The sequence below is a fragment of the Euleptes europaea genome, chromosome 4 (genome assembly GCF_029931775.1).
Source record: "Euleptes europaea isolate rEulEur1 chromosome 4, rEulEur1.hap1, whole genome shotgun sequence".
NCBI lineage: Eukaryota > Metazoa > Chordata > Lepidosauria > Squamata > Sphaerodactylidae > Euleptes > Euleptes europaea.
This window is the reverse complement of record NC_079315.1, coordinates 2,673,659-2,699,427: the sequence shown is the minus strand read 5'-3', so window position 1 is coordinate 2,699,427 and position 25,769 is coordinate 2,673,659. Positions and strand designations below refer to the sequence as shown.

The following is a 25,769-nucleotide window of genomic DNA, read 5'->3' as shown; positions in this document are numbered from 1 at the left end:
CTCCACTATAGAAAAATATACCAGTAGCAATTGCATTTGAAGAAATCGCAGCAAATAAATGCTGTCGAGTACCTGCTGACTAGTTATTTAATAAAATGACCCAAAGGTCGTATCTTCCAAAGTAGTTCAACGTGAAATAAAAGGTTGGACAATTGTGTTAAGTTTCACCACGCAGCATGAATGGAAAACACAAAATGTGTTGACTTCCAAAATAAAACCTTAATAGCCACTCCTCATCCTGTCCATGAGGGGGGTCTCTGGGAATAGCCAGCACCGGGGAGTTCTGCTGTGAAAAGACATCATAGACCTTCAGGGGGTTCTGGAACACTGTGAAACCTCATGTATAAATATTACCTTTTTGTAGGACATCCATCATGTTTGAAATTTTGTCTGGAGTTGACGACTAATGTGAAGGCCTTAAGATGGCAGTGTATTGAATGCAAGACATGCAGTGCCTGTAGAATCCAAGGCAAAAATGCGGTAAATTTTAATCCCTTAATACAGTACAATGTTTGGTGTAAATTTTTCAGTCTTTTTTTTTTTTTTAGGGCTAACAACCCAATTTATAGGGTTTTTTTTTAGCTAGCAGGGACTCTTTAAAACGAGCGAAGTAATGTTTTTGTATTATCGTTAATTAATGCTTCTGCTTATCCATGAAATTAAAAACCCATGCCAGATCGCTTTACTCCCTCCCCCCTTTTTTTATTTATACAGGACAACATGCTTTTCTGTGATTCTTGCGACCGAGGATTCCACATGGAATGCTGTGACCCTCCTCTTTCCCGAATGCCAAAAGGTGACCAACGGAAGCCCTTCAAATATATGTAGCCCCGTGCGGTAGTCTTGCTCAGCTGATATATATCTTGACTTCCCCTGCAGCATCGTGAATTGATTTAGTGAATTATTTACACGGCCGCTGTTAGCGTCAGTCAGACAGCATTATTTGCTGTGAACGTGTGAAGCAGTCCCTCTCCTGTGTCTATTAGCCGTCGCTTCCATTCCAGACTGAGTGTTGAGTGCTGTACAAACAGCAGCAGCAGCTTGTAGAGGAGAAGTCGAAGCCCAGCCGGTGAGGTATCAGAGATCACTCTTGAATTCATAGCAGAGTTGCGAACTCCAACCTGCCTCTACTGGCTCAAAGCCTAATGATTCTCGAGCCATGCTTCTTGGCGGGCCGAACTTTGGATTTTCTTCTTGTAGAGTTCCGGAGGTGCATAAACAGGGATCACCTTCTCTCCTTCCTAAATGAAGGGAAATGGTGCTTCCGCTTTTTCTGTTTTTTTCCTGCTGAAAGAGCAGACGAGGCAGCGACCCGTAAATTTCTCGCACTCTTATTGAAACGTGGGTTTTCAGTATTGATAATCTTGAAGGCAACGCTCTCCTGCCTTTCTCTTGAGTCTATTAATCTGTTTGCAGCATTAAGCTATTTGCAGATTACCATGGACTGCCAAAAAAACAAATCAGTGGGTTCCAGATCAAATCAAGCCTGAACTGACCCTAGAAGCTAAAATGATTAAACTGAGGCTATCATATTTTGGTCACATTATGAGAAGACAAGAGTCACTGGAAAAGACAGTCATGCTATGAAAAGGTGGGGGCAGCAGGAAAAGAGGAAGACCCAACAAGAGATGAATTGACTCAATCAAGGAAGCCACAGCCCTCAATTTTCAAGACCTGAGCAAGGCTGCCAAAGATAGGACATTTTGGAGGACATTGATTCATAGGGTCGCCATGAGTCGGAAGCGACTTGACGGCACTTAACACACACACAGATTTTTGCATCCTTGGTCATCTCAGACGTATCAAAGTACTTCAGCCAAAGCAGCATTAAAAATGAATGGCCTTGCTTTTATTGGCAGTGTGAGAGCCAGCGTGGTGTAGTGGTTAAGGCAGGGGTGTTGAACTCAATCTTTACGAGGGCCGGATATGACATAAATGTCACTTGCTTGGGCCAGGCCATGCCTCGCCAGCCCAGATTGAGAGAGTGTGTGTGTGTGGGGGGTGGCTGCCTTGGTTGGCTCGCGGGCCGGATAAGAGCTCTCAAGGGGCTGGATCCGGCTCACAATCCCTCATGTTTGACACTCCTGGGTTGAAGTGTCAAACTAGGATCTGGGAAATCCGGGTTCGAATCCCCACTCTTCCATGGAAACTTGCTGGGTGATCCTGGGCCAGTCACATACTCTCAGCCCTGGCTAGTATTTGGATGGGAGACCTCCAAGGAATACCAGGGGCATGACGTGGAGGCAGGCAATGGCAAACCACCTCTGAATGTCTCCTGCCTTGAAAACCCTACAGGGTTGTCACAAGTCAGCTGTGACTTAACGGCCAAAAATAATAATAAAATTGGCACTGTGTGAGAACAAAACAGATATTTTGCAACAGGCTGGTAGTCCTGGCTCTCTTCTGCATTCTCTGATTCGGAAGTCAAATTATTCCTGAAGTCAGAAAACATTAACCATGTTAACACAAAAACAATTTGCTGCCTTTTGGTGAAAAATGTTGCACACTGCTTGGGTGAAGACGGATCATGCAGCAGGAAGAAAGCTGGAGTATAAATGATGCCGCTTGTGACCCAGCCCGTGATCCTTGTTGCCTCCAGTGGAATAATTCATTCCAACTCTTAATATCAGGGAACTACAGGCTCTGTGTATGGGACTGTAATTGAACTGAACCGCTTTGAGACACTTTGTTTGAAAAGCAGAATAAAAAGGCAGTAGTTTTCCTTCTCCTGCCTTTTTCTGTACTCTTTGCTCTTTGCGTTTGGTTGTTTTCTTGTATTTTCTGTCTCGATGACCCTCGTTGGCTTCCTTGCGCGCACTCCCTCTTCTCTTCCCGGGTGGTTTCAGAACATAGCTCTCAAAAGCTCATATCCCAAAAAATCTTGTTGATCTCTGAGGTGCTGCTGGGCTGGAACCTTGCTGTTCTTCCTGGGTGGAAAGACTCTTGTGACATGGCACTGAACTGGTTCACCTGGACCCAGGTATCTTCATGAACCTGCTGTCCATTCCCTGAATGAAAGTTCGATAGCGGGTTCCAGAAATACCAGGCTCTAGTAAACCAGTTTTTGTTCCATCATTACGTTATTTTCTACCAGGGAAGAATAACCAGAACCAACGGGTTGAAATTAAATCAAAAGAGTTTCCGTCTAGACATTAGGAAGAATTTTCTAACAGTCAGAGCGGTTCCTCAGTGGAACAGGCTTCCTCGGGAGGTGGTAAGCTCTCCTTCCCTGGAGGTTTTTAAGAAGAGGTTAGATGGCCATCTGTCAGCAATACTAATTCTATGACCTTAGGCAGATCATGAGAGGGAGGGCATCTTGGCCATCTTCTGGGCATGGAGCAGGGGTCACTGGGGGAGTGTGGGGTGGGGAGGTAGTTGTGAATTTCCTGCATTGTGCAGGGGATTGGATTAGATGACCCTCGTGATCCCTTCCAACTTGACGATTCTGTGATTCTAAGTTGGAGGGTAGACAGTAAGTTTATTTTATCCTGATTTCCCAATTAGGAAAATGGTGATCATAAAGATCTAGTGCAATTCATGGGACTTATTTTTGAATATCAATGCAGGTATGTGGATCTGCCAGGTCTGCAGACCAAAGAAAAAAGGAAGAAAGTTACTTCACGAGAAAGCCACACAGATAAGGCGGCGATACACAAAACCTATTGGACGACCAAAAAACAAACTAAAGCAACGAATGTTGTAAGTATTCTTTTATTGCCTTTTTGTGGCAGGGAGGAATCTGAGATTGCATTCTTGCAAGGGCTAGGGCGCGAGTTAGTTCGTCCACTCCACCTGCTTCAGACAGTGCCTGCTTCATAGGGACAAAGAATACATGAACACATGGAGCTGCCTTCTACCGAATCAGACCCTTGGTCCATCCAAGTCAGTATTGCCTACTTAGACCAGCAGCGGCTCTCCAGGGTCTCAGGCAGAGGTCTTTCACATCACCTACTTGCCTGGTCCCTTTGACTGGAGATGCCGGGGATTGAACCTGGGACCTTCTGCATGCCAAGCAGATGCTCTACCACTGAGCAACGGCCCCTCCCCATCAGGATATCCAGTCATGGAAATCCAGCATGTGATTTGGACCTTAACGTCTGTACTCTCCTCAGAAGCAGCTAATGTCTGTAATCCTTCCTGTGTTGCGTCACGAGGATTGCAGGCATAGGAGTGAGATGTGGGTCCCACTTCGTGATGCATTCATATAACATCAATTGAAAGCCGTTGTTGGCGTGCTAAATTGGTGTGTTAAATCGATTGCAGATTAATTTGTGAGTGGACATAAGGGAACAGTTGGATTTAACTTTGTTGATGGAATGCAATCAACTGGGAAGGCTACAATAATACCGTTGCTGGATTTATTTGCGCTCCTTCGTCAGAGTTGGTAGTTGCGTGGCACTGTTTAATAGAACTTTGTGGCTTTGAATGGTGGTGTGAAATCATATAGCATGAAGAGCTTGTTAACCTCAGCAGACAGATGGTTATTAGCATATGTGGCACCCAGCAATGGATTCTGAAGCTTTAGAGCTGCTCTTCTAGAATCAAAATAGTCAGACTTAAGTGAAAAGATTTTAATTAGGTTGTGCATGTTAACAGCTAACCATATTCAGTCGTGTGTTGGAGTGGGAAGAACAGGTGGGGACCAGATTTAAGACTAGTTGGCTATTCAGCAAACCAGATGGTAGCCCTAGGGCTGCTTCATTTCTAACTGTATGTAAGCCATTGGTATCAATTAGTTTCGCCATTAAGGAGAAAATTATTTTAATACACACACACACACATAAATTGTGGAAGGGAACCACCTTCTATAACATACTCTGTTCATTAAAAAGGTAGTTGTATACGCAGCAGGGAAGGAAAAAGAATTTGGCGCACTTATGCAGCTCTTCAGTTTGATAACTCTTCCTGGCTCTGTGTATTTTTCTTTCACTGAAAGCACCCTTAGCAAGTTGATATTTTTTAAAGAAAAAACAACCCAAACCATTCTTCAATATTCCCTCTGGGGTTCTGCATCTTCAGTTGTTAGCCTTTAGCCAAATCAGCACGCTCCGATCTGCTTTACCTTCCACGTCATGCCTTTCCCAGTTGTTGTTTTTCTTTGGCTGTAATTTTATTTATGTCTTCCGCAGGGTTCTTAACTACTCTTCATTTGCTAAATGTGCACATTTTAAAAGTTAAATATCATGGTGTGCATTTTGACGTAATGCCGTAAGGAACGGCGTCGTTCTTCCTTTACGAATGTCATGTATTTTTAGCGGTGTTTTGAAGCTCGTATGAAAGTATCCCTGTTGAACTTAAGCATACACAAGCCAATCAGACCGGACTTTTAAGTGTCTCTTCCTCCTGCTGGGAGTGCAGTACCTTCGTTGCTGCTGGTTTGAAAATGTCAAATGTTTTGATGCTCTTCTGCTTTGCATCTCCTGGAAGATGCTTTGCATCTCCTGGGAACTATGTTGTGGTTTATCAGCATTCAAGAGGGAATTTTATTAATAAGGGTCAATCCGATGTAGTAGTCAAGTACCTAATGGGGTACACTGGGTTTAATTGTATATTGTGTTGGGATAGTGCGGATTTAACCCTAGTTTACTGCTGAAGTTAACAAATCAGGAGTTGGTTTCAGGAATAAACTCTCCTTCCCTGCCAACTGTCCTTTAATGCCAGCATCTAAAATCACAGATCAAGTGAGGTTTCAAGACTGAGTTAAAGGAATGACCCATTAGCCTTACCCTCAATTTATTCTCATGCTGGTGAGCCATTTAACTATGTTGGGGCGGCAGGGGGGTGGCAGCCACATGAAGGGAATGCAGAGCTGGATTTTTGCCCAAGCAAAGTTTAGGGCTTCAGATTACAAGAGGCTTCTGATCACAAAACAAATCACTGATTTTTTTGATAACACCGTGGGCCCTCTTAAATTTGACATAATTCAGGACCCCTGAGGGAACGTGAGTTTGTGAACACATGAACACATGAAGCTGCAAAGTCAGTATTGTCTACTCAGACCGGCAGCAGCTCTCCAGGGTCTCAAGCAGAGGTCTTTCACATCAGCTACTTGCCTACTCCCCTTAACTGGATATGCCGGGGATTGACCCTGGGACCTTCTGCACGCCAAGCAGATGCTCTACAAACTGAGCTACAGCCCCTCCCCTGTGGGTGACTCCTGATATATTAACTGTGCTCAGCAGAGAGCCGGTATCACATCTGCAGCGGCCCTTCACACCCATCACTGTTACTGTATATTATACGGAGCGCATTGCAGCTTTTGTCTTTTTGTCATCACGATTCTGTGGTTCAGTCATTTCATGGCTGAAGAGCTAAAGCTGGCTGAAGGTGGCTCACCCAAAGACATTCAGTAAGTCGATGGCCAGGTTCAGTTGGCACACAAGCCATAGATCAATACTTTGTCCCAGGACCACTCTCTGTCTTTATTTAGCCTATATTATCTCACACACGCACCCACACACACACAAAACACCCTCATTTTTAACAGTTGGATAATGTTATCTGTTATGAAATAAGAATACAAAAGCACGTGGCTACAGGCCATATATTGTGACATACATCCAATATTACAAATAACACCATCAATAGTAGTCCAAATTAGCTAATAAAGAATTCTTATCCAGTTCTTATTCTCTTATTTTAAAGTGCAATCACATGAAAGTCCAGGATGAAGTTGTGACCATTGATTGGAGACAATTTGGACTATTATTGATGGGGTGGGGCTGTGGCTCAGTGGTAGAACCTCTGCTTTGCATGCAGAAGGCCCCAGGTTCAATCCCTGGCATCTCCAGTTAAAGAGACTAGGCCAGGGGTCGCCAAACTCATTAGTCAAGAGAGCCAAATATCAACAGTACAATGATTGAGATTTATTTTGAGAGCCAATTTTTTTAAACTCAAACTATATAGGTAGGTAAACTGTTTATTAACTTAATAAACTTTAATTAAAATTTAGCAGAAGTGGAAACCAGTAGAGCACCTACTGCACAGTGGGGTGGTGAATGGCTGGGGGGAGAGTGTAAACCACCCCCCTGGTTCCTTTTGAAAGAGGCACAAAGTAGCAGGAAGAGGGGAAACCTGTAGTAATAGGCCAGGGGAGGGCTAACAATTGCCAGACAAAAAGGCCCACTGTTTTCTCCCCCCCACCACCATCACCCAGCGAGGGTCCAGATGTCCAGGGATCCCAGGCACAGAGGAAGAGGCCAGCAGGTCCCCGGTCTGTGTGTGTTCCATGCAAACAAACAAGGGGGAGATGCACAGTCCATCCTTCCTTCCCCCTGCCACGGACATGCCAGTTTCCTCCTGGCCAGAGGGAGGGGCGGGTGCTCACCCCCCCACACCATTCTGGTACCAACAGGCTCCAGATTCAGGGCAGGCAGGCGGGTGCCCGGGCAAGGTGGCTTGGCTGGAGGAGCCCCCCCCCCAGCTGGGGGGCAGGCAGGCAGGGCCGCGCGCCCAGTCGGCTTCCACGGGGGGGGGGGGGAGAAAGGAGAGTCCCCCAACTGCCCCTTCCTCCCTCCCTCCCTCCCTTGAGGCCACGGCGCCAGCCCCCTCCCCCCTCCCAGGGGCGGCCTGAGCACGGCCTTGGGCCTGCTCTGCAGCCCTGGGGGCGAGAGCGGCCGTACCGAAAGAGAGGCCCGCGCGGCAGGGAGGTGGGAGGTGGCGGCCGCCGGGGCAGCTTGCTCTCTGCCTCCCCCTCCCCTCCGGTCTGCGGGCGGCCTCAAGCGAGAAAGGCGCTGCGCGGGGCTTCCTCGTCCGGGCGAAGCGCGTGCAAAGCAATGAGAATTTCTCTCGAGCCTTTCTGAAGAGGGACTCGAGGAGCCAACAGCAGAAGCCAAGAGGCAGCGGGTGGGCTTACCATGCAAATATCGAAATGGCAGCTGCTCCCTCCGCTGCTTAAGAAACCCCCAATCCCCACAGCAGGCCATCCAGCAGCAGCAGCACGTGGTCGCTCCTTTGTAATTCGAGTGCCTCCTGCGCAGACTTCTCCCCACAGCAGGCCCGCCAGCAGCAGCGGCACGTGGTCGCTCCTACGTAACCCAAGCGCCTCCTGCGCAGACTCTCTCCCGCCTCCCCGCCCCTTTCACTACTCAGCCGGCCCGGACATGGAAAGAGCCGCACTCAAGGACTCAAAGAGCCGCATGCGGCTCGGGAGCCACACTTTTGCGACCCCTGGACTAGGCAAGTAGGTGATGCAAAAGCTCTCTGCCTGAGACCCTGGAGAGCCACTGCCGATCTGAGTAGACAGTACTGACTTTGATGGACCGAGGGTCTGATTCAGTCTAAGGCAGCTTCATGTCTTCATATGTTCCTCCTCCATGAACATGTCCACTCCCCTCTTAAAGCCTTCCATGTTGGTGGCCATCAGCACATCCTGGAGCAAAGAGTTCCACAGTTTAACGACATCCCATTAACTGGAGATGCCTGAAACCCTGGAGAGCCGCTGCCGGTCTGAGTAGACAGTACTGACTTTGGTGGACCAAGGGTCTGATTCAGTAGAAGGCAGCTTCATGTGTTCATGTGTTATTTATAATATTGGATGTATGTCACGATATATGGCATGTAGCCACATGCTTTTGTTTTCTTATGTTTAGTTATTTGTAGGTGTGGCATAGGTACTCCTTTTTTGGCATCTGTTATGAAATAACACGGGCTTCCTTCTTTACTTATCAGTTCTTTGGTGGCAAATTATTTCCGTTTTAAGCTAGCAAGTGTGAATCGTTTGAATGCAGGCCTGTTCCTTTGTGACTTCTCATCCTTGGTTCCTTCCGTGCTGACTTCTCATTTTCCGAATTTCTTTGCTTAGGTCTGTAACCCGTGATGAAGGATCCATGAATGCATTCACAGGAAGGGGGTCACCTGGTAGGGGTCAAAAGACTAAAGTCTGTACCACACCTTCATCTGGTCATGCTGCATCTGTGAAGGATTCAAGCAGCAGATTGGCTGTTACAGACCCCACCCGGCCTGGTGCCACCTCCACCACCACCACCACCACCACCAAAATCACCACCACCACCTCCACCTACATACCTGCCTCTACACTTAACGTTAACAAGAAAACCAAAGGGCTCATTGACGGCCTTACTAAGTTTTTCACCCCGTCACCCGATGGTCGCAGATCACGAGGTGAAATAATAGACTTTTCAGAGCATTATCGTCCGAGGAAAATGGCCTCTCAGAAACAGTCCTGTGCTTCTCATGTGTTGTTGGCTACAGGTACCACACAAAAGCTAAAACCTTCTTCACTTCCAACCCCAGCCCCCATCTCTGGTCAGAGCCCCAGTTCACAAAAATCCAGCACGTCCGTCTCTTCTAACTCTCCCCAAAGCTCCTCCAGTCAGTCCAGCGCGCCTTCCTTTAGCAGCCTTCCCAGTCACAGTCAGCTGAAGGGACTTTTTGATGGACTTTCTCATATTTATACCACTCAGGGACAGCCTCGCAAAAAGGGGCACCCGAGTTACGCACCACCCAAGCGTTTGCGGCGCAAGGCAGCGTTCTCTTCCGCATCCAAGTCTAACGCTGCTTTCTATGGAAAGAAAGATATTAGAAGTAGGTTTCTTTCTCATTCCTCCACCTCTGGATGGGGTATGTCTAGAGGACGCTCTTTTAAAGCACTTGCTCACTTCAAGCAAACGACTTTCCTTAAAAAGCGCAGGATTCTAGGCAGATTAAAGTATAAAGTGACCCCTCAGATGGGGACCCCCTCACCAGGGAAGGGGAGCTTGGCAGACGGAAGGATTAAACCTGATCAGGATGATGGTAAGCAACAGGTCAAAGCGCCAACCAAACCCGCGTCCCGTCCAAATCCAAATTTCTTATTTTGTCACATAGGTCTCGGCTATTTTTTCTCGTTCTTACCTTCACTCTCGTACAAAAAGCAGTGAACTCTGACCTTGTAACTAATGCTGACTAAAATCTCCAGAGTGTTTTTTTACTACTAATACTGTACCGCCTTGTTGTCTGTCAGTTTTTTTTGCGTATGTGGTGACGCTAGCTCTCTCTCCCCCCACCCAGTGTCTTCATGGTGTTGCTTATGCCTTTGTGATGCCGTGTCTGTAGCCACTTCATGCTGTCCCTTGGGCCTTTCTCTGTCCATAGCGCTGTCGGCGTTTGTCGGGTCGACCATTTCCAACTCTTCCATTTCCCTCTCCTCCATTGCTTTTCCATGACCGATTCCATCCTGCTCCACGATGCTGGATCTGTACTGCTGTGAAGTTTTAGCCTTCCCAGTTTTTAAAAACAAGTCTTTTCCTTTTCTTTAAGAGAAATTGCCTGTACTCTTAGCTGTAGTCCTGTTCTGTCTCGTTTTTAAATAGTGTTGTCTAAGCTTAGTTTCGGAGCCCCATGGCGCAGAGTGGGAAGCTGCAGTACTGCAGTCCAAGCTCTGCTCACGACCTGAGTTCGATCCCTGCAGATACCCAACTTGCTGCTGGGGGTAAAGTGTAGACGACTGGGGAAGGCACTGGCAAACCACCCCGTAAAACAAAGTCTGCCTAGTAAACGTCAGGATGTGATGCCACCCCATGGGTCTGGAATGACCCGGTGCTTGCACAGGGGACCTTTACCTTTAAGCTTAGTTTAGTGCCAGAGGATGTGTTTTAATTTTTTAAAAATCAAAGTTGCACGGGAAATTTGCCAGAATATGTGAAATCTGTGCTGCTGCCTCCATGGTTTGACGTAGGTTTAACTTGCTTCCCTCGACCTCTGGAAGGGGCGAGTCCAGAAGACATGCTTTTAAAATATTCATGTTTATAAGCTAGGAGTAGCTAGTGAAAACCTGAGTGTAGACAGGAGAGCAAATACAGATGACGATCTGGTAGCATGCCTTTTAAACAGATGTGCAAGCGTGGCAAGTGTAATATCCTAACGATGATAAAAGCTTGCCGTCTAAAACTGGGAAGCACGGGGAAAACAAGTTAAGAGTCGTGGCTGCTAACGTAACAAGACTAGGAGTGTGTATAGCATTGTCACCATCATGTTGGTGAATAATCTCTCTGCTGGTTTCAAACAACAGGTACTGAAATCAAAATAAGCATCAAACAAGAAAACACAGATTTGTTTCTGGTGGGAACCAAGGACATTGTTTCGGAAGAAGATCTGGAAATATTTAAGCAGGCTCGAGAACTTGCCATGGAGGTAAGGTTCACGCCAAGCAGATGTCTTGATAATAAATAGTACTGTGGTGATGTAAACGGCCAGATGAGGCAGGGAAATATATATACTTGCATCATTCGTTCATTAAAGGTAGGCTTGATATCCTAGCACTTTTCTAGCTTAGGACCCATTTGTCTCAGTGAAACAGAGCATAAATAAGAATAGCTCATGTATCTTCTCACCGCATTCCTGTGTGTTTTCTGAAGATCAGAGTTGTCCACGCTCACGCCTTCTCTGCGTCCTCTAAAGCCAGCCACCAAGACCTGCATTTTTATGTCCAGTCTCACTTAGAAGAGGAGATCAGTTTTGACTGATGGGTGATTCCTCCTGGTGGGGCAGGAACAGATCACAGCTTCCTGCAACCATGGTTGGGGGGAACTGTTTTCCTTGTGCAGTTCTTCTCCTGCCTTGGCAAGGAGTGCTGGGTTGTTAAATGCCAGGTGGTAAATCCCTGTAGGATAGTCAAATGTGAGTGAGTTTATTTGTTGTTTTAAAACTCTAAAATGTTTTGAGCAAAGCCAGTAAAATGCTCATTGTGTGGCTGCGAACTGGTATTTACTATCCTCTGTTGGTTCTCCTTGGTTCTTGAGCTTGTGCACTGGTCAGATTTTTCATTTCTTCTTTGGTCAATAAGGCCTAGATGCAAACTGGGTGGTTCTACTTTTTTTCTGTCTTCTCTTTCGTTGTGTTATGTATATCCTGTTAGTCCACGATAATTATTTTTTTAATGAACAGCTCAGCAGTAATTTACTCCTCCCCCAGGCAGCTAAATTTTAATTCCCAGCACCCTTATTTTCTGTTACATCATGATGTGTAGCCGTGTTAGTCTGTCTGTAGCTGTAAAAAAGAACAAGAGTCCAGTAGCACCACAAAGACTAACAAAATTTCTGACAGGGTATGAACTTTCATGCATGACAGCTCACTTCTTCAGACACAGCTAGATACCGCTAGAATGAATGAATCTGAAGAAGTGAGCTGTGACTCACGAAAACTTATACCCTGCCAGAAATTTTGTTAGTCTTTAAAGTGCCGCTGGACTCTGGCTCTTTTTCTGTTACATGTTTGCTCTAAGATAATCTTTCCTCATTGTTTGGATCATCTCAACCATTTCTGGTCAATATGATGTTTCCTATCCGCTTCCTCGCTTATCTCAAGTTAATTAGGTGGGATGCAAACTAAGGGGGTTACCGCATTATGTATTCCCGCCGATGTATTAAGAGTTTTAAAATGTTATAAAAAACATCGCTTTAAAAGGGTTTTTGGATACTATGGCTAAAAAATGGTTGGAAGACGTCTTCACAGCTAAAGGGGCCAAACAAAGTGTGAACAGTATTTTTTATAACAGTTTCAAACTCTTAATACATCGGTGGGAATACGTAGAAAGTGCAAACAGTATTTTTTATAACGTTTTCAAACTTAATACATCGCTGGGAATACATAATGCGGTAACCCCCTAAATTGGCCATTTTCACCGAGTCCTCCTTTCTGCTGTCGTGTAGTTCCTCAAGGTCCTCTATCCCCTACAAGCCACGTTTTGGGGGATATCAGTGGGCTGAAGTGGCAGGGGTGAGACAGGGCCGTTCCACCTCGGCTAATGGAAGATTTAGTCTGGGCCCGACCCCATATTTCCTAATGAGCCATGGGTCAAAACTGCTGCCGCGAGCTTAAGAAAGAAGAGTTAGAATGGCGTAAAAGCTGGTTTTGTATGGAGAGGGAGTAGTTGCTATGGCCCTTTCAAGTAGCTCTGTGTCTAGGGCTTTAGTTGAGCTGCTTTGTGGACACGATTGAACATTTCACATTTCTCATGGTGTGAAAACAGCTGACCTCTTTTGCCACTGTTCATTCTTCTCGCTCTGGGAGAGGAGGCCATCTTCAGAGTGGGTGTTTCCTCTTCCTCTTGTTCCGGGAGGCAGGACCTAAAATTTTAACTGCCTATCCCTGGAGGGAACGTCCCCCGCTCTATTCAGTCTTGTTCCTGCCTCGCTCCGGGAGAGCAGTGTACTCACAGCTCTCTTCTCCGAGCTATAGAACAACTTATTTTTTTATTCTATTCTTATTCCTATCCTACCTTAGTCTATCAAAAAAAAAAAAAAACCTTCTATCTTCTATCTTTACTCTGTCTTTATTCTGTCTTCTGAGGCAGGGCAGGGTAAGAGTTTTTTCCTTCCCGCCAAAACAAAATGGCGACCGACCGTCCCGATAACTTTATTTCTGAGGGGGACTTGGACCCGGGCCTACTCCAGGCTATGCCAGACGCTCGGGATCCGCCTTTAAACAATCACCCCGGTGATTCCAAAGGCAAAGCAAAGAAGGCGACGAGCAAACGTAAGAGGGGCTCCTCTCGGCAGGGAAGCGCTAAATGCCTCCTGTCCGCCGCTCGCGCCTGCCTATCGACCGCGGGTAACCCCGCTAAAGGCGAGCTCTCAGCCTCCGGAACCGGGAACGGCCGGGGAAATACAGCGGTTTCGGCCGCTATCCCCTCTACGAGCGCACAACCCATGGATCTGGCCGTAGGCGTCTCGCCTCAGCAATTTCCCGGTCGGAGTTTGCCTGATGCTGGTAATGTACTCCCCCCTCCCCTTCCCTCCCAGTCGGCCGTGGGCGAAATTGCCCTCCTCAGAGCGGAGCTAGCGTCTTTAATTAAGGACGCATTCACAGAGGGTCTAAGAGCCGCGCAGCTCTCCTCCCCAGCCCCTTCACTTGCTGGCTTGCAAGACCCCAGTCGGGACCTCCACGCTTCCCGGGGAATGATCAAACGGGCGGGGGACAACAGACTGGCCCACATTCTTTGCAGGGGAAAGGCGGTTGGCCTACTAAGGCAGCCTTAAAGGCTACCTCTTCTTCTCAGCCCCAATTAGCAAGGCAAGAGACATCACCATTCTCCTCTGACAACGATGCCTCTGATAGAGAGGAGGGCGAGTTCTCCTCTGAAGGAGAAGACCCTTCCCCCAAACAAACTAAACAAACTAGGCTTTTTGAGGCTGAAGAATTTTAGCCATTTTTAACAAAGGTCTTGGCTGCATTAGATCTTTCTGATGATCCTACACCTTCTCAAGAGAAAAAGAAAGGGGCAAAAGAGTTCTTTCACTCCTATACTATTACTGATAAGGTGGTACCTGTACCTGATTATTTTTTGTCTTTGTTAAAAGGGGAATGGGATAAGCCCATGGGGGGAAAGCAGTTCACTCAGACTACCAAGAAACTATATAACGTAGCTAGTAATACTGCTGATCTGTTAAAGATCCCCCTAGTGGAAAGCCCCATCACTGCACTACATACCTCCGACACAGTCACAGAGGAAGGCTTAGTGTCCATAAAGGATCCTGCAGACAGAAAGACGGGGCTGGCATGTAAAAAAGCCCACGAAGCCTCAGCATTAGCCATTAACTCCTCCATCACATCCGCCTTGGTGTCCAGGGCGGCTATTGTCTGGACCAGAAAGCTAGCTAAATTGATTCCAGAAGAGGATAGAAGCGCTATGGAAGGAGTATCTAGAATTCTTAAGGCAGTCTCCTTCCTGGCTGACTCTACACTGGATACCATGTGTTTCTCAGCTCGGGCTCTAGCTACCGCAACAGCTGCTAGGAGAGCGCTTTGGCTACGCCCATGGCAAACTGCACATAGGTCTAAAGCAGTATTAATGGGGTATCCCTACGAAGGAAAGAAATTATTTGGGGAGAAGTTGGAAGGCATATTAGTGGAATCAAAGGATAAAAAGAAATACTTGCCCAGAAGCCTTCGTAAGGAATCTAAGGTGAACTCTAACCCTACCTCCTTTCGTCCCTACCATCCATACTCACGTTACAGACCAGAACAGAAAAGAGGCCAATGGAATTACGGAAGGGGATCCTTTCGTAGGGGAGGGCGATTTCCTAAAAATTCCTCCAGATCCCAGCATTTCCAAGGTGACAGAGGCGACAAGTCCTTTCGTCAACCAAGACAGTGACGCCAGACGACAACCTGTGGGGGGCAGACTCAGCCTCTTTCACAACCAATGGTCAACTATCCACACAGACCATTGGGTGTTACAAACTGTCATCTACGGCTATCGAATTCAGTTCTACAAAAGACCACGAGATCGTCTAGTAGTGTCTCCTGTGTCTCGCCAACCAGACAAGAGGCTCAGAACCTTGGCTGCCATCCAACATCTATTGGAGATCAAGGCCATAGAATATGTGGTCCCCTCGGAACAATCGTCGGGCATATATTCCGTCTTCTTTACTGTGCCAAAAAGAGACGGGGGATGGCGGGCCATCCTCGATCTGAAATACCTCAACAAACATGTCACTTACCGACGCTTCAGGATGGAGACTCTTCACTCCATAGCAGAGGCCTTAAGACCAGGAGACTTCTTGACATCCGTGGACTTAACCGAGGCCTACCTTCACATATCCATTCACCCAGATCAGGTTCCTACACAACGGTCATCACTTTCAATTCAGGGCCCTCCCCTTCGGTCTAGGTTCAGCCCCACGGGTCTTCACCAAGGTCCTGGTGACCTTGGTAGCCCTAGCGCGTCAGGAAGGCGTAAGGATCCACCCATACCTCGACGACATTCTGATTTGTTCGTCGTCAAGGGCACAAAGCATCCAGCACACAGACATCGTACTCAAGCTGTTAGACGACCACAGCTTTTTAATCAACCTGAAGAAAAGCCATCTTACTCCCACTCAACATCTTCGCCACCTAGGGGTGTACATCGACACCATCGACAACTCTCTGGTCCTTCCACCCGACAAGATCCGCAAGATTTGCAATCTTGCAAAGAAAACTATGAAAGCTTCCACAGTCCGCCTCATGACTATGGCAAAGTTACAGGGCCTAATGATCTCATGCATTCCGGCTGTTCAATGGGCGCAACTACACTCCAGACCTCTCCAATGGTTTCTCAAGACTTATCAGAAGGATATCCTGATAAAGAAAAACAAGTCTATCTTCCTATCTGCCACGACAAGACGCAGCCTCAAGTGGTGGACCATACCTCAAAACCTCCAGAAAGGGGTCCACTACATACGACAAACGCCGTTGCAGCTATTCACGGACGCATCTCTATCGGGCTGGGGTGCCACCTTCCAGGGTCAACCAGCACAGGGCTCATGGTCACTTCAGGAAAGGCGAATGAACATCAACGCCCTAGAGATCCGTGCAATTTATTATGCCCTCCTGTACTTCAAACATCAACTGACTGGGTCAGACCTACTAGTGAGAACGGACAATGTCTCCGCCAAAGCTCACCTGAACAAGCAGGGGGGCTCCCGGTCCTCTATTCTACACAAGGAGGCCCTAAAGATTCTGTCCTGGGCGGAGACAAATCTCTACTCCATCACAGCGGAGCACATTCAGGGAGTCCTCAACGTCGACGCAGATTGGCTCAGCAGACAAGAACTCAGCGAGGCCGAGTGGAGCCTGAACAAGGACGTTTTTCATCTTCTGACAACACATTGCGGCATGCCCTTAGTAGATCTCTTTGCATCGAGCAAGAATCACCAACTTCCAAGGTATTTCACCAGGTACATCCAAGTGGGAGCAGAGCAGACGGATGCCCTCACAGCACCCTGGCCATCGGGTCTTCTTTATGCCTTCCCTCCTTTCCCTCTTCTTCCCAGAGTCCTCAGACGAATCAACCTCCTTCAAGCCACAGTCATTCTGGTAGCACCTTACTGGCCGCGTCGCCCTTGGTTTCCCTCTCTGATAGAGATGTCCATCGCCAAACCTTGGACGCTTCCACTTCAACCAGATCTCCTCCACCAGGGCCCGATCCTTCACCCAGACCCAGGCTGGTACAGACTGACCGCCTGGGTATTGAGAGGACTCGCCTGCTGAAGTTGGGTTATGACACAGACATAGCAGAAACTATTCTTGCTGCCCGAAGGCCTTCTACAAAACGGATATATAACACCACGTGGAAGGCCTTTGTGAGGTGGTGTCAAAGAAAACAGCTTAATCCAATCAAACCCACCATCTCCAACATTCTGACCTTCCTACAGGATGGACGGCAACAGAGTCTAGCTCCAGCAACTCTGCGTCGTCAACTAGCGGCGATTGCTACCATTGTCCCAACAATATCAGGTTATCCACTGACCAAACATCCCCATATTAAAGCCTTTCTGAGGGGACTTACTCTAATCTCACCTCCAGCTAAGCACAGATTTCCTACCTGGAGTTTACATACTGTTCTAACAGCCCTTACTCAACATCCATTTGAACCCTTAAGGAACATCTCATTAAATCTGTTAAGGATGAAAACTCTATTTTTGACGGCTGTAACATCAGCTAGAAGAGTTTCTGAGCTGGGAGCCCTATCGGTTAGGCCAGGTCTTTGCACATTTCACAAGGACAAGGGAGTCCTTGTTCCTGACCCTTCCTTTATACCGAAGGTCAACTCCCGATTTCATAGGGATCAGGATATCGTTCTACCCTCATTCTGTCCAAAACCAAAAACCCCAAGGGAAAGAACCTGGCATACCCTAGATCTTAGAAGGGCTCTTCATACATACATTGACCGGACAAAACACCTAAGAGTGTCAGACGCTCTCTTTATCAACCTGACAGCCCCAAACAAGGGCAAGTCCATGTCCCGTGCATCCATCAGTCGTACAATTACTAACTGCATCACTCAGGCTTACAAATCAGCAAAAATTACTGTTCCCTCAGGTCTGACAGCACACTCTGTTAGGAGTGCGGCCACATCAGCGGCTTTTAATCGCAGAGCTCCTATTGAGGAGATTTGCAAAGCCGCAACGTGGTCTTCAATTTCCACCTTTGTGAGGCATTATAAACTTAATATTTATGCCTCAGCTGACGCCTCATTTGGAAGGCGTGTTCTTCAGAGCATTCTCCATGATGTCTGATCCCGCCCGGGCAGGGACAGCTCTTTTAAGTCCCACTCTGAAGATGGCCTCCTCTCCCAGAGCGAGAAAGAGCCTTGGCTACTCACCGTGAAGGCTTCTTCTGCTCTGGGATACGGAGGCCATCTTGCCCGCCCAGACGTCTAAATATTTTTGGAAGATGACACACAATTGTCAATAATAATCCTCTCAACACAAGTTTTTTCAGGTTGGGTTGCAAGTTCTTTATTAGTTTTGTTATAGTTAAGATTACAAGTTTAAACTTATTCACAGCATTTGTTGTTAGATCTCTTCTTTTTTGCTATACCTTCTATTTCTTCTCTGTATAATGGTGACACTCCTTCCTCGGAAAGTCTTTGACTGAATAGAGCGGGGGGCGTTCCCTCCAGGGATAGGCAGTTAAAATTTTAGGTCCTGCCTCCCGGAACAAGAGGAAGAGGAAACACCCACTCTGAAGATGGCCTCCGTATCCCAGAGCAGAAGAAGCCTTCACAGTGAGTAGCCAAGGCTCTTTCTCTGAGCAGATAACCCGTGGCACCCAGGAAATCTAATAGTGTTCAAAAATGGGATCGCATTGTGCACTCGCTCACAAAAATCTTTCCCCCTCCCTTATATAAATAATAGAAGATCGGATGCGTAAATGGAGGTGAAACAAACGGCCGGTACCCTTCGGTGATAGAATTTGGAAAGTATGAAATCCAGACCTGGTATTCGTCACCTTACCCGCAGGAATATGCAAAGTAAGAGGGCAATGCCTGTATTTCATGTGCACGCTACAAAGAAACTAACCACCCATTTCATGACAGATTAAATTTCATTACAACTCCCACAGCTCACAAAGTATTTCGCCTTTTATATTCCTTGCAAAGCCTAGCAAGCCAATACCTAGAACATTAAATTATAACTCCCTCCTCTTCTTTTTCATTCTCAACCACCTATTGGTGTTGAAGACAATACAAACCTGGCCATGCTAAAACAAGGGGAGTTTGGAATGCCATGGTTAGAGAAGGAGGCTGTCTAGTTGCGGTTTGAAATGACAGATTTGAACTCTTTGTGTGTTGCTGAGAAATTGGGGTGGTGGGGATTCTAGTTTCAGCTGACTTTAAACCTACACAATCGCAAACAGTGAGCTGAGGCAGTCCCTGGAAAAAGGATGTCATGAAATGGAGATAAGTTACTGCTAACAGAGATGTATGGAGAGAATTGCAGTAGGCCTTCATTGCCAAAATCTCTTTAATGACTGAGCCATGAACAGCGCATTCCTGACCGGAATGCCTGTGCCAGACTTAGGAGGCAACGCAGCGGCGCTGCCTCCTAAGGAGGTTTCGGTCTGGCCAAAACCTCCGCTCAGCACCAAAAAACCGTGCAACCCCCATAGGGTTGCACAGGAGGTGGCGTATCTTGGCTGGGGAAAAAGGGGGCGTTCCCGAGCCATAATGGCTCACGAGACCACCTAACAGTGGCCCCAGCCGGCAGCGTGACACCCTGGGCATGCATCCCGCGACACCGCTGCAGCTTTTGCCGCGTCCAGGAATGCGCTGGAAGACTCAAATTTGATAACCCCTCCCCCAAATCATTAATTGCATTCTAATTGTGAACACTTTCAACCTTGCTAAATTTTATATAGACAATTCATTATGATTTATAAGTAACTTGGGGGGGGGCACTTAAGTGTAGCATTGGACTTGAACCACCAATGTGATATTCAGAAGAAGCAATGCGTATTAACGCTATGTAAATAGAGTGGAGTAGGGGCTGGAAGTGTTGCTTATGGAAGTGGGGAGACTCTGCTCCAAGTCCATGCAGAGCAGGTGAAACTTTTGGGACGGTCTTGATTCAGCAGTCACCAGCCCGGGCCAGGAGCTGCAGCCCAAGAATAAGAATTGGAAGGGGGGAGGAAGGTTCCGTTCGAGAGCCAGCATAGCGTTGTGGTTAAGGGCGGCAGACTCTAACCCGGAGAACCGGGTTTGATTCCCCTCTGCTCCACATGAAGCCTGCTGGGTGACCTTGGTCCAGTCACGGTTCTCTCAGACCTCTGTCAGCCCTGCCTACCTCGCAAAGTGCCTGTTGTGGGGAGGGGAAGGGAAGGTGATTGTAAGCCGCTTTGAGACTCCTTAAAAGGTAGCGAAAAGCAGGGTATAAAATCCCACTCATCTTCTTCTCTGGCTCAAATTGTGCGAACAAGCCAGGGAAGAGTTTAGACTTGTATTTCTTCCCTTTATATTTGAAGATGAAGGAGCCAGCGTGGTGTAGTGGTTTGGAGCGGTGGAGTCTGATCTAGAGAACCGGGTTTGATTCCCCACTCTTCCATATGAGTGGCGGAGGCTAATCTGGTGAACCACGTTGGTTTCTCCGCTCCTACACACGAAGCCAGCTGGGTGACTTTGGGCTAGTCATACCTCTCTTAGAGCTCTCTCAGCCTCACCTACCTCACAGGGTGTCTGTTGTGGGGAGGGGAAGGGAAGGTGATTGTAAGCCGGTTTGAGTCTCCCTTAAGTGGGAGAGAAAGTCAGCATAGAAAAACCAGCTCTTCTTCTTATGAAATGGCAAATGCCAAGCTTGTATTTCTGAGCACAGGGAATTCGAGTTCAACATCGTCACCACCAATGGGCTTAGAATGGTGGAGCCCCTGCTTAGGATTGCTCTGTAAAGTCGTTTAAATTCATGGAGAATAAAATGGCTGTACCTGTCCGGATACTAGCTTGTCACACTGACATCGTGACCAAGTGATGAAGTCATTTAAGAATCCTGGGATTGTCCAAGCCAATATTCTGAGTAAGAATAAGCTACATCTGTTGTGGCAACAGGAAAATGCACCCTTACCTCCTCAATTTATTGCTCTTTCAGAGAAATGAAAGAACATTTCAGGGTTACATAAACAAAAGTAACTGCTGAGGAAATAATGGTGTGTTGCTTTTTGCTTTACATATAATGTAAAATAAAGAGTCATAAATACAATGTTTAGTTTGTATTAAATATAACATGACGGAGGTTATTCTTTTTTCTGTCCTGGATCGATGGTGACAGGAAACTGTTTTCATAAATATGTTTTGAGCGATGTAGAGGGAAAGCCACATGCAATTTTGTTGGGCCACATGAGGTTCTTGCGTTTGCTTGTCCAAAGCAATTTCTATCTCCAATTAAGACTAAGTTGCCATGTTAGCTGGAGGCATTTGTAGGTCATGCTTAGCCATGATGGTACGTGTCTGAAATGCCTGTGTTTCCTTAACATGACTGTTTTGACCCTGACCTTTTCATGATGAACTTGTTACGGAGAACAGTATTTCCACCTTACCTCTGTTCTTCAACAAAGCATGCTTTAACTTTTCTCTTTGCAATGTGTTTGGAGAAAATGTTGAGATTTTTTTTTAATTGACTACAATACGTGAAGTGTTAGAGATACTGACTACCTTGATTTTTTAAACTTCAACAGACTGACAAAGCTTTTCCTGTGTGAATTCTGTCTTAAATATATGAAAAGTAAAAATATTTTGCTAAGACACTCAAAGAAGTGTGGCTGGTTCCATCCTCCAGCCAACGAAATCTACAGAAGGAAGGACCTTTCCGTTTTTGAGGTAAGCAAAGTTTTATATGTCACAGTAAGTGTGGCATGCTGGGTGAATGGCAAGACCCCTGTAAAAAGTTAGCGTTCCTCTTTGGGTTTGCCCGGTCATAGAATCATAGAGTTGGAAGGGACCACCAGGGTCATCCAGTCCAACCCCCTGCACAATGAAGGAAATCCACAAGCACCTTCCCCCCCAACCCCCCGGTAACCCCTACTACATGCCCAGAAGATGGCCAAGATGCCCTCCCTCTCATCATCTGCCTTAAGGTTATAGAATCAGCATTGCTAACAGATGGCCATCTAACCTCTTCTTAAAAACCTCCAGGGAAGGAGAGCTTACCACCTCCTAAGGAAGCCTGTTCCACTGAGGAGCCACTCTAACTGTTAGAAAATTCTTCCTAATGTCTAGACGGAAACTCTTTTGATTTAATTTTAACCTGTTGGTTCTGGTCCGACCTTCTGGGGCAACAGAAAACAACTCAGCACCCTCCTCAATATGACGGCCCTTCAAGTACTTGAAGATGGTTATCATATCACCTCTCAGTCTTCTCCTCTTCAGGCTAAACATACCCAGCTCCTTCATCCTTTCCTCATCGGACTTGGTCATGTGATACCTGGTGTGACTGAGTGTTCTGCAGTAAGGAATAGTTCAATTCTTGTGGGTATTGTGTGATTCTGAAACATATCTTCAAACTGTTCGTTCTACTTGCGTGTTTTCTGTTGCTGGAAGAGTAGTCGGTCGCTGAGAGTTCCCCAGTTGGTTCTTTAAAGCCCCAATTGGTTCTTAAAAGTCTTCCAACCTTTGTGTACTTCTCCTTAAAAGAATTTCAGATTAACTTTCTGGGGTCCAGTCCGCATATGCAAAAGAACAGGGTGGTAGTTAAGGTACCAGGATGGACTGTTGCACTTTAAAATGGAGGTGTGGGATTAGGGGATTCTATTTTTTTCACAGTTCCTCTACAGTTGCCTGTATGTGGGAACAAGCACAGCGTGCAAAAGTCTCAGATAAAACCTTTCTCACCTTTATACTGTTTTTAGGGAGTTTTTACACGAGGGAGTGTTAAGCAAGTTATTTGGAGCAGTGGACTCTGATCTGGAAAACCAGGTTTGATTCCCCACTCCTCCACGTGAGCAGCAGAGGCTAATCTGATGAACTGGATTTGTTTCCCCACTCTTCCACATGAAGCCAGCTGGGTGACCTTGGGCCAGTCACCTATCTCTCAGCCCCACCTACCTCACAGGGTGTCTGTTGTGGGGAGGGGAAGGGAAGGTGATTGTAAGACAGTTTGATTCTGCTTTAAGTGGTAGAGAAAGTCGGCATAGAAAAACCAACTCTTCTTCCTCCTCTTCCTCCTCCTCTTCCTCCTCCTCTTCCTTTTTCTTCCTCTTCTTCCTCTTCCTCCTCATCTTATTCTTTTTCTTCTCCTCTGAAACTAATTTTATTTGTTGAGTCTTTTGCCAATGGCAATGGGAAGAGTAGTGGTTAAACATGAGGAGGACTTACCCTGTATCGGTAGAGTATTGCCCATTGTTGAAACAAGAGATATCTTGTGTGTTTTTTCAGTGCTTCCTTACTGGGGTGCCAAGGAGCAAGGGCTCCTCACAGCTGCTTCTTTAAGTAGCTCGACTGTTAACATTAATTGGAAAACATAACATGGGAAACGGCCCTCAGTGAGAACATGCTGCAATTTTTCAGAGAGCCTTTAGTGTTTATCATTCATTGAATTCTTAACAAGACACTGAAGAGCCTCTACATCTTATTTTCCTCCTGTTTTTCCAATGAACAAGAGAGGCGCAAGGAACTCTTCACATTTTTGCACACATCTCCTCCTGTGCAAATCCTTGACAGGTCAAAGAGGCGACATTTCATTGCGATAAGCATTTCCTAGAAAAGAATACAGACATCTGCTTTGGCTCCCCCCCCCTCCCCTTCAGTCTGTTGAAGAAATTAATCTTCAGCCTCTTCCTCTGTAAAACAATTATATTATCTGTCAGCATTTTTTTTTCTTCCCTTCCAGAATTTCTCTTATAACCAAATGTGGTGCTGAAAGAGCTTAAATCTATAAACCATGTTAATGCAATTTTGGATTTAAAAAAAAATCAGTTAAATCTTTAAATAGGCAAATGTTAAATCTAGTCCTGCTTTCTCACCTCCTAAAGTCAAATGTAGGTAAACATATTGGAAGACTGGAAGAGTACAGTCCAAGCTGTGTTTAGAACCTTTCATAGTTCTGTGGTTTCTTTAAGGCGAAAACTGCAGACCAAGCATCTGCGTGAAAGATGCCCTGGCAAATTTATTGATTGATTGAATTTATATCAGTTGAAGCTGCCTTATACTGAACCAGACCCATGGGCCATCACATTCAGTATTGTCTACTCAGACCAGCAGTGGCTCTCTAGGATCTCAGGCAGAGGTCTTTCACAGTACCTACCTGCCTAGTCCCTTTAACTGGAGATGCCGGGGATTGAACCTGGGACCTTCTGCATGCCAAGCAGGCGCGCTGCCATTGAGCCACAGCCCCTCCCTTTACCAGAGCATCTTTCTGAAACATTTCATTACAGTATAGTCCTATTACTTGTGAAGCAGGGCTCAGAGCGGGTTGCATCATCATAAAACAACAGCTCAAAGATGCTGCTCTGTAGACTCTCGCCATGCTGATTAGGCTGTATGGGATATCAGTTTAGCATAGCTTGTTACCGAGAGCCACACGCTTCATTGGTGGCTTCGGGCTTGGCTTTGTCTCGACTTGTAGACTTGATCCACATGCATCACAATTAGGAAGCGTGGTTTTCCATGGCAGTGCCATGAAGGAGCAGTGCTCAGTCAAACAAGTTTAGTTTGGTAGTGTCCATGGGAATCTTCTGATGAAGACGAATTCTTGAAACAGGATAATTTCTACCGGATACCTGTTAAGGAGCATGAAGAATATATTAGACATGGACATTTACTTATAATGTGTTAAAAAACTGGATACTGGATACTTAACCTTTTACCACATGGAACAGTTTCTTTTCTGTGTGAACATGCCCTAAGTGGTTGCATATGGAGATGTTTGTATTTGAATGTCATATGTGACTTTTGTTGGTATATTTATGTTTGTGGAAATGTTATAAGAGCTCAATGAAGTTCTCTTTATGAAGTCTAGTTACTGTTGTAATTTCCTGAGTTGCTTTGTTTTTTGTCGAGTTGTAGACTGTCCGGATGTTTTCTTGTAGAAAGGTTGGGTATAGATACTTTAGACAAACACATAATGAAGAGTAAACAAGAAGCACACAATACAATGCATAGCCTGAAGCAGGCCTATAAAAGAATATTCAGGCTTTCCCTTTAGGAAATAAAGGAGAGCAACGCTGGGTGGGGGGTGCGCGCGCACATTTTCTCAGTCTTTCTGTTCATATGCAGCAGCCCATACGACCCTGGCAACTGCCCCAGCGTGGCATGTGTTCATGCCCTGTTTTTTGGATGACAATTTCTAATTCGAAAGTCGCGGAGTGCTAGGAAACCAGCATGCATCTTCGTAAGATGCATTTGTAGGCAGGTGCGGGGTGGGGGGGGCACATACCTTATCTCTGCTAATCAGAGTTACCAAGATTTGGTCAGACTTGGAGAGCGGGGAACAGGCAGGGACAGGAGAATATACTCTGCCGCTGATTTTCTGCATTCTCAAAGGCAGCGTGGCCACAACTCTTTAGAACAAGCATTTTGAAATGGTAATATTCCTTTGTAGCATTGCCATTGTGGAATGCATTATTGCTTTTATTAATTTTGTTTGCGTCATTCATGCCCTTTCTCACTGAGAATCAAGGCGGGTTGCACAGTGTGAGACAGTTTTAATCAACCAGGAATGGGACATCCAGTAAACACTGCAGTAGACGTTTGGATTTCAGAAGTCTGAAAATTTAGCTGAAAGTGATCTGAAGCAAAGCATAAGCATTAACATGACATGTTAGAAGGTGCAGAAATTACATAGTAAGATCATACTTACAGCAGCAAACAGTACTTATTAGTGGTGGTGGAGGAAAGTGATATCGAGCTGCAGCTGACTTATGGTGACCCCAGAGGGTCTTCAAGGCAAGGAACATTCTGAGGTGGTTTGCCACTGGCTGCCTCTGTGCAGCAACCCTAGACTTCCATGGTGGTCTCTCATCTAAGTACTAACCAGGGCTGATCCTGCTTAGCTTCTGAGATCTGGTGAGATCAGGCT

At 46.3% G+C, this 25,769-nt stretch overlaps 1 protein-coding gene across 1 annotated transcript in view; it reads left to right on the top strand.

The window, feature by feature from the left end:
- The window catches only part of KAT6B (lysine acetyltransferase 6B), a 117,503-nt gene that overhangs the window by 45,838 nt on the left and 45,896 nt on the right, over positions 1-25,769 (top strand). Inside the window, exons 3-9 of the mRNA XM_056849131.1 lie at positions 365-480; positions 715-796; positions 3,567-3,699; positions 8,804-9,756; positions 11,012-11,133; positions 18,624-18,739; positions 21,433-21,574. Of these exons, the coding sequence (XP_056705109.1) occupies positions 365-480; positions 715-796; positions 3,567-3,699; positions 8,804-9,756; positions 11,012-11,133; positions 18,624-18,739; positions 21,433-21,574 (1,664 nt within the window). The remainder of the gene's footprint in view (positions 1-364; positions 481-714; positions 797-3,566; positions 3,700-8,803; positions 9,757-11,011; positions 11,134-18,623; positions 18,740-21,432; positions 21,575-25,769) is intronic.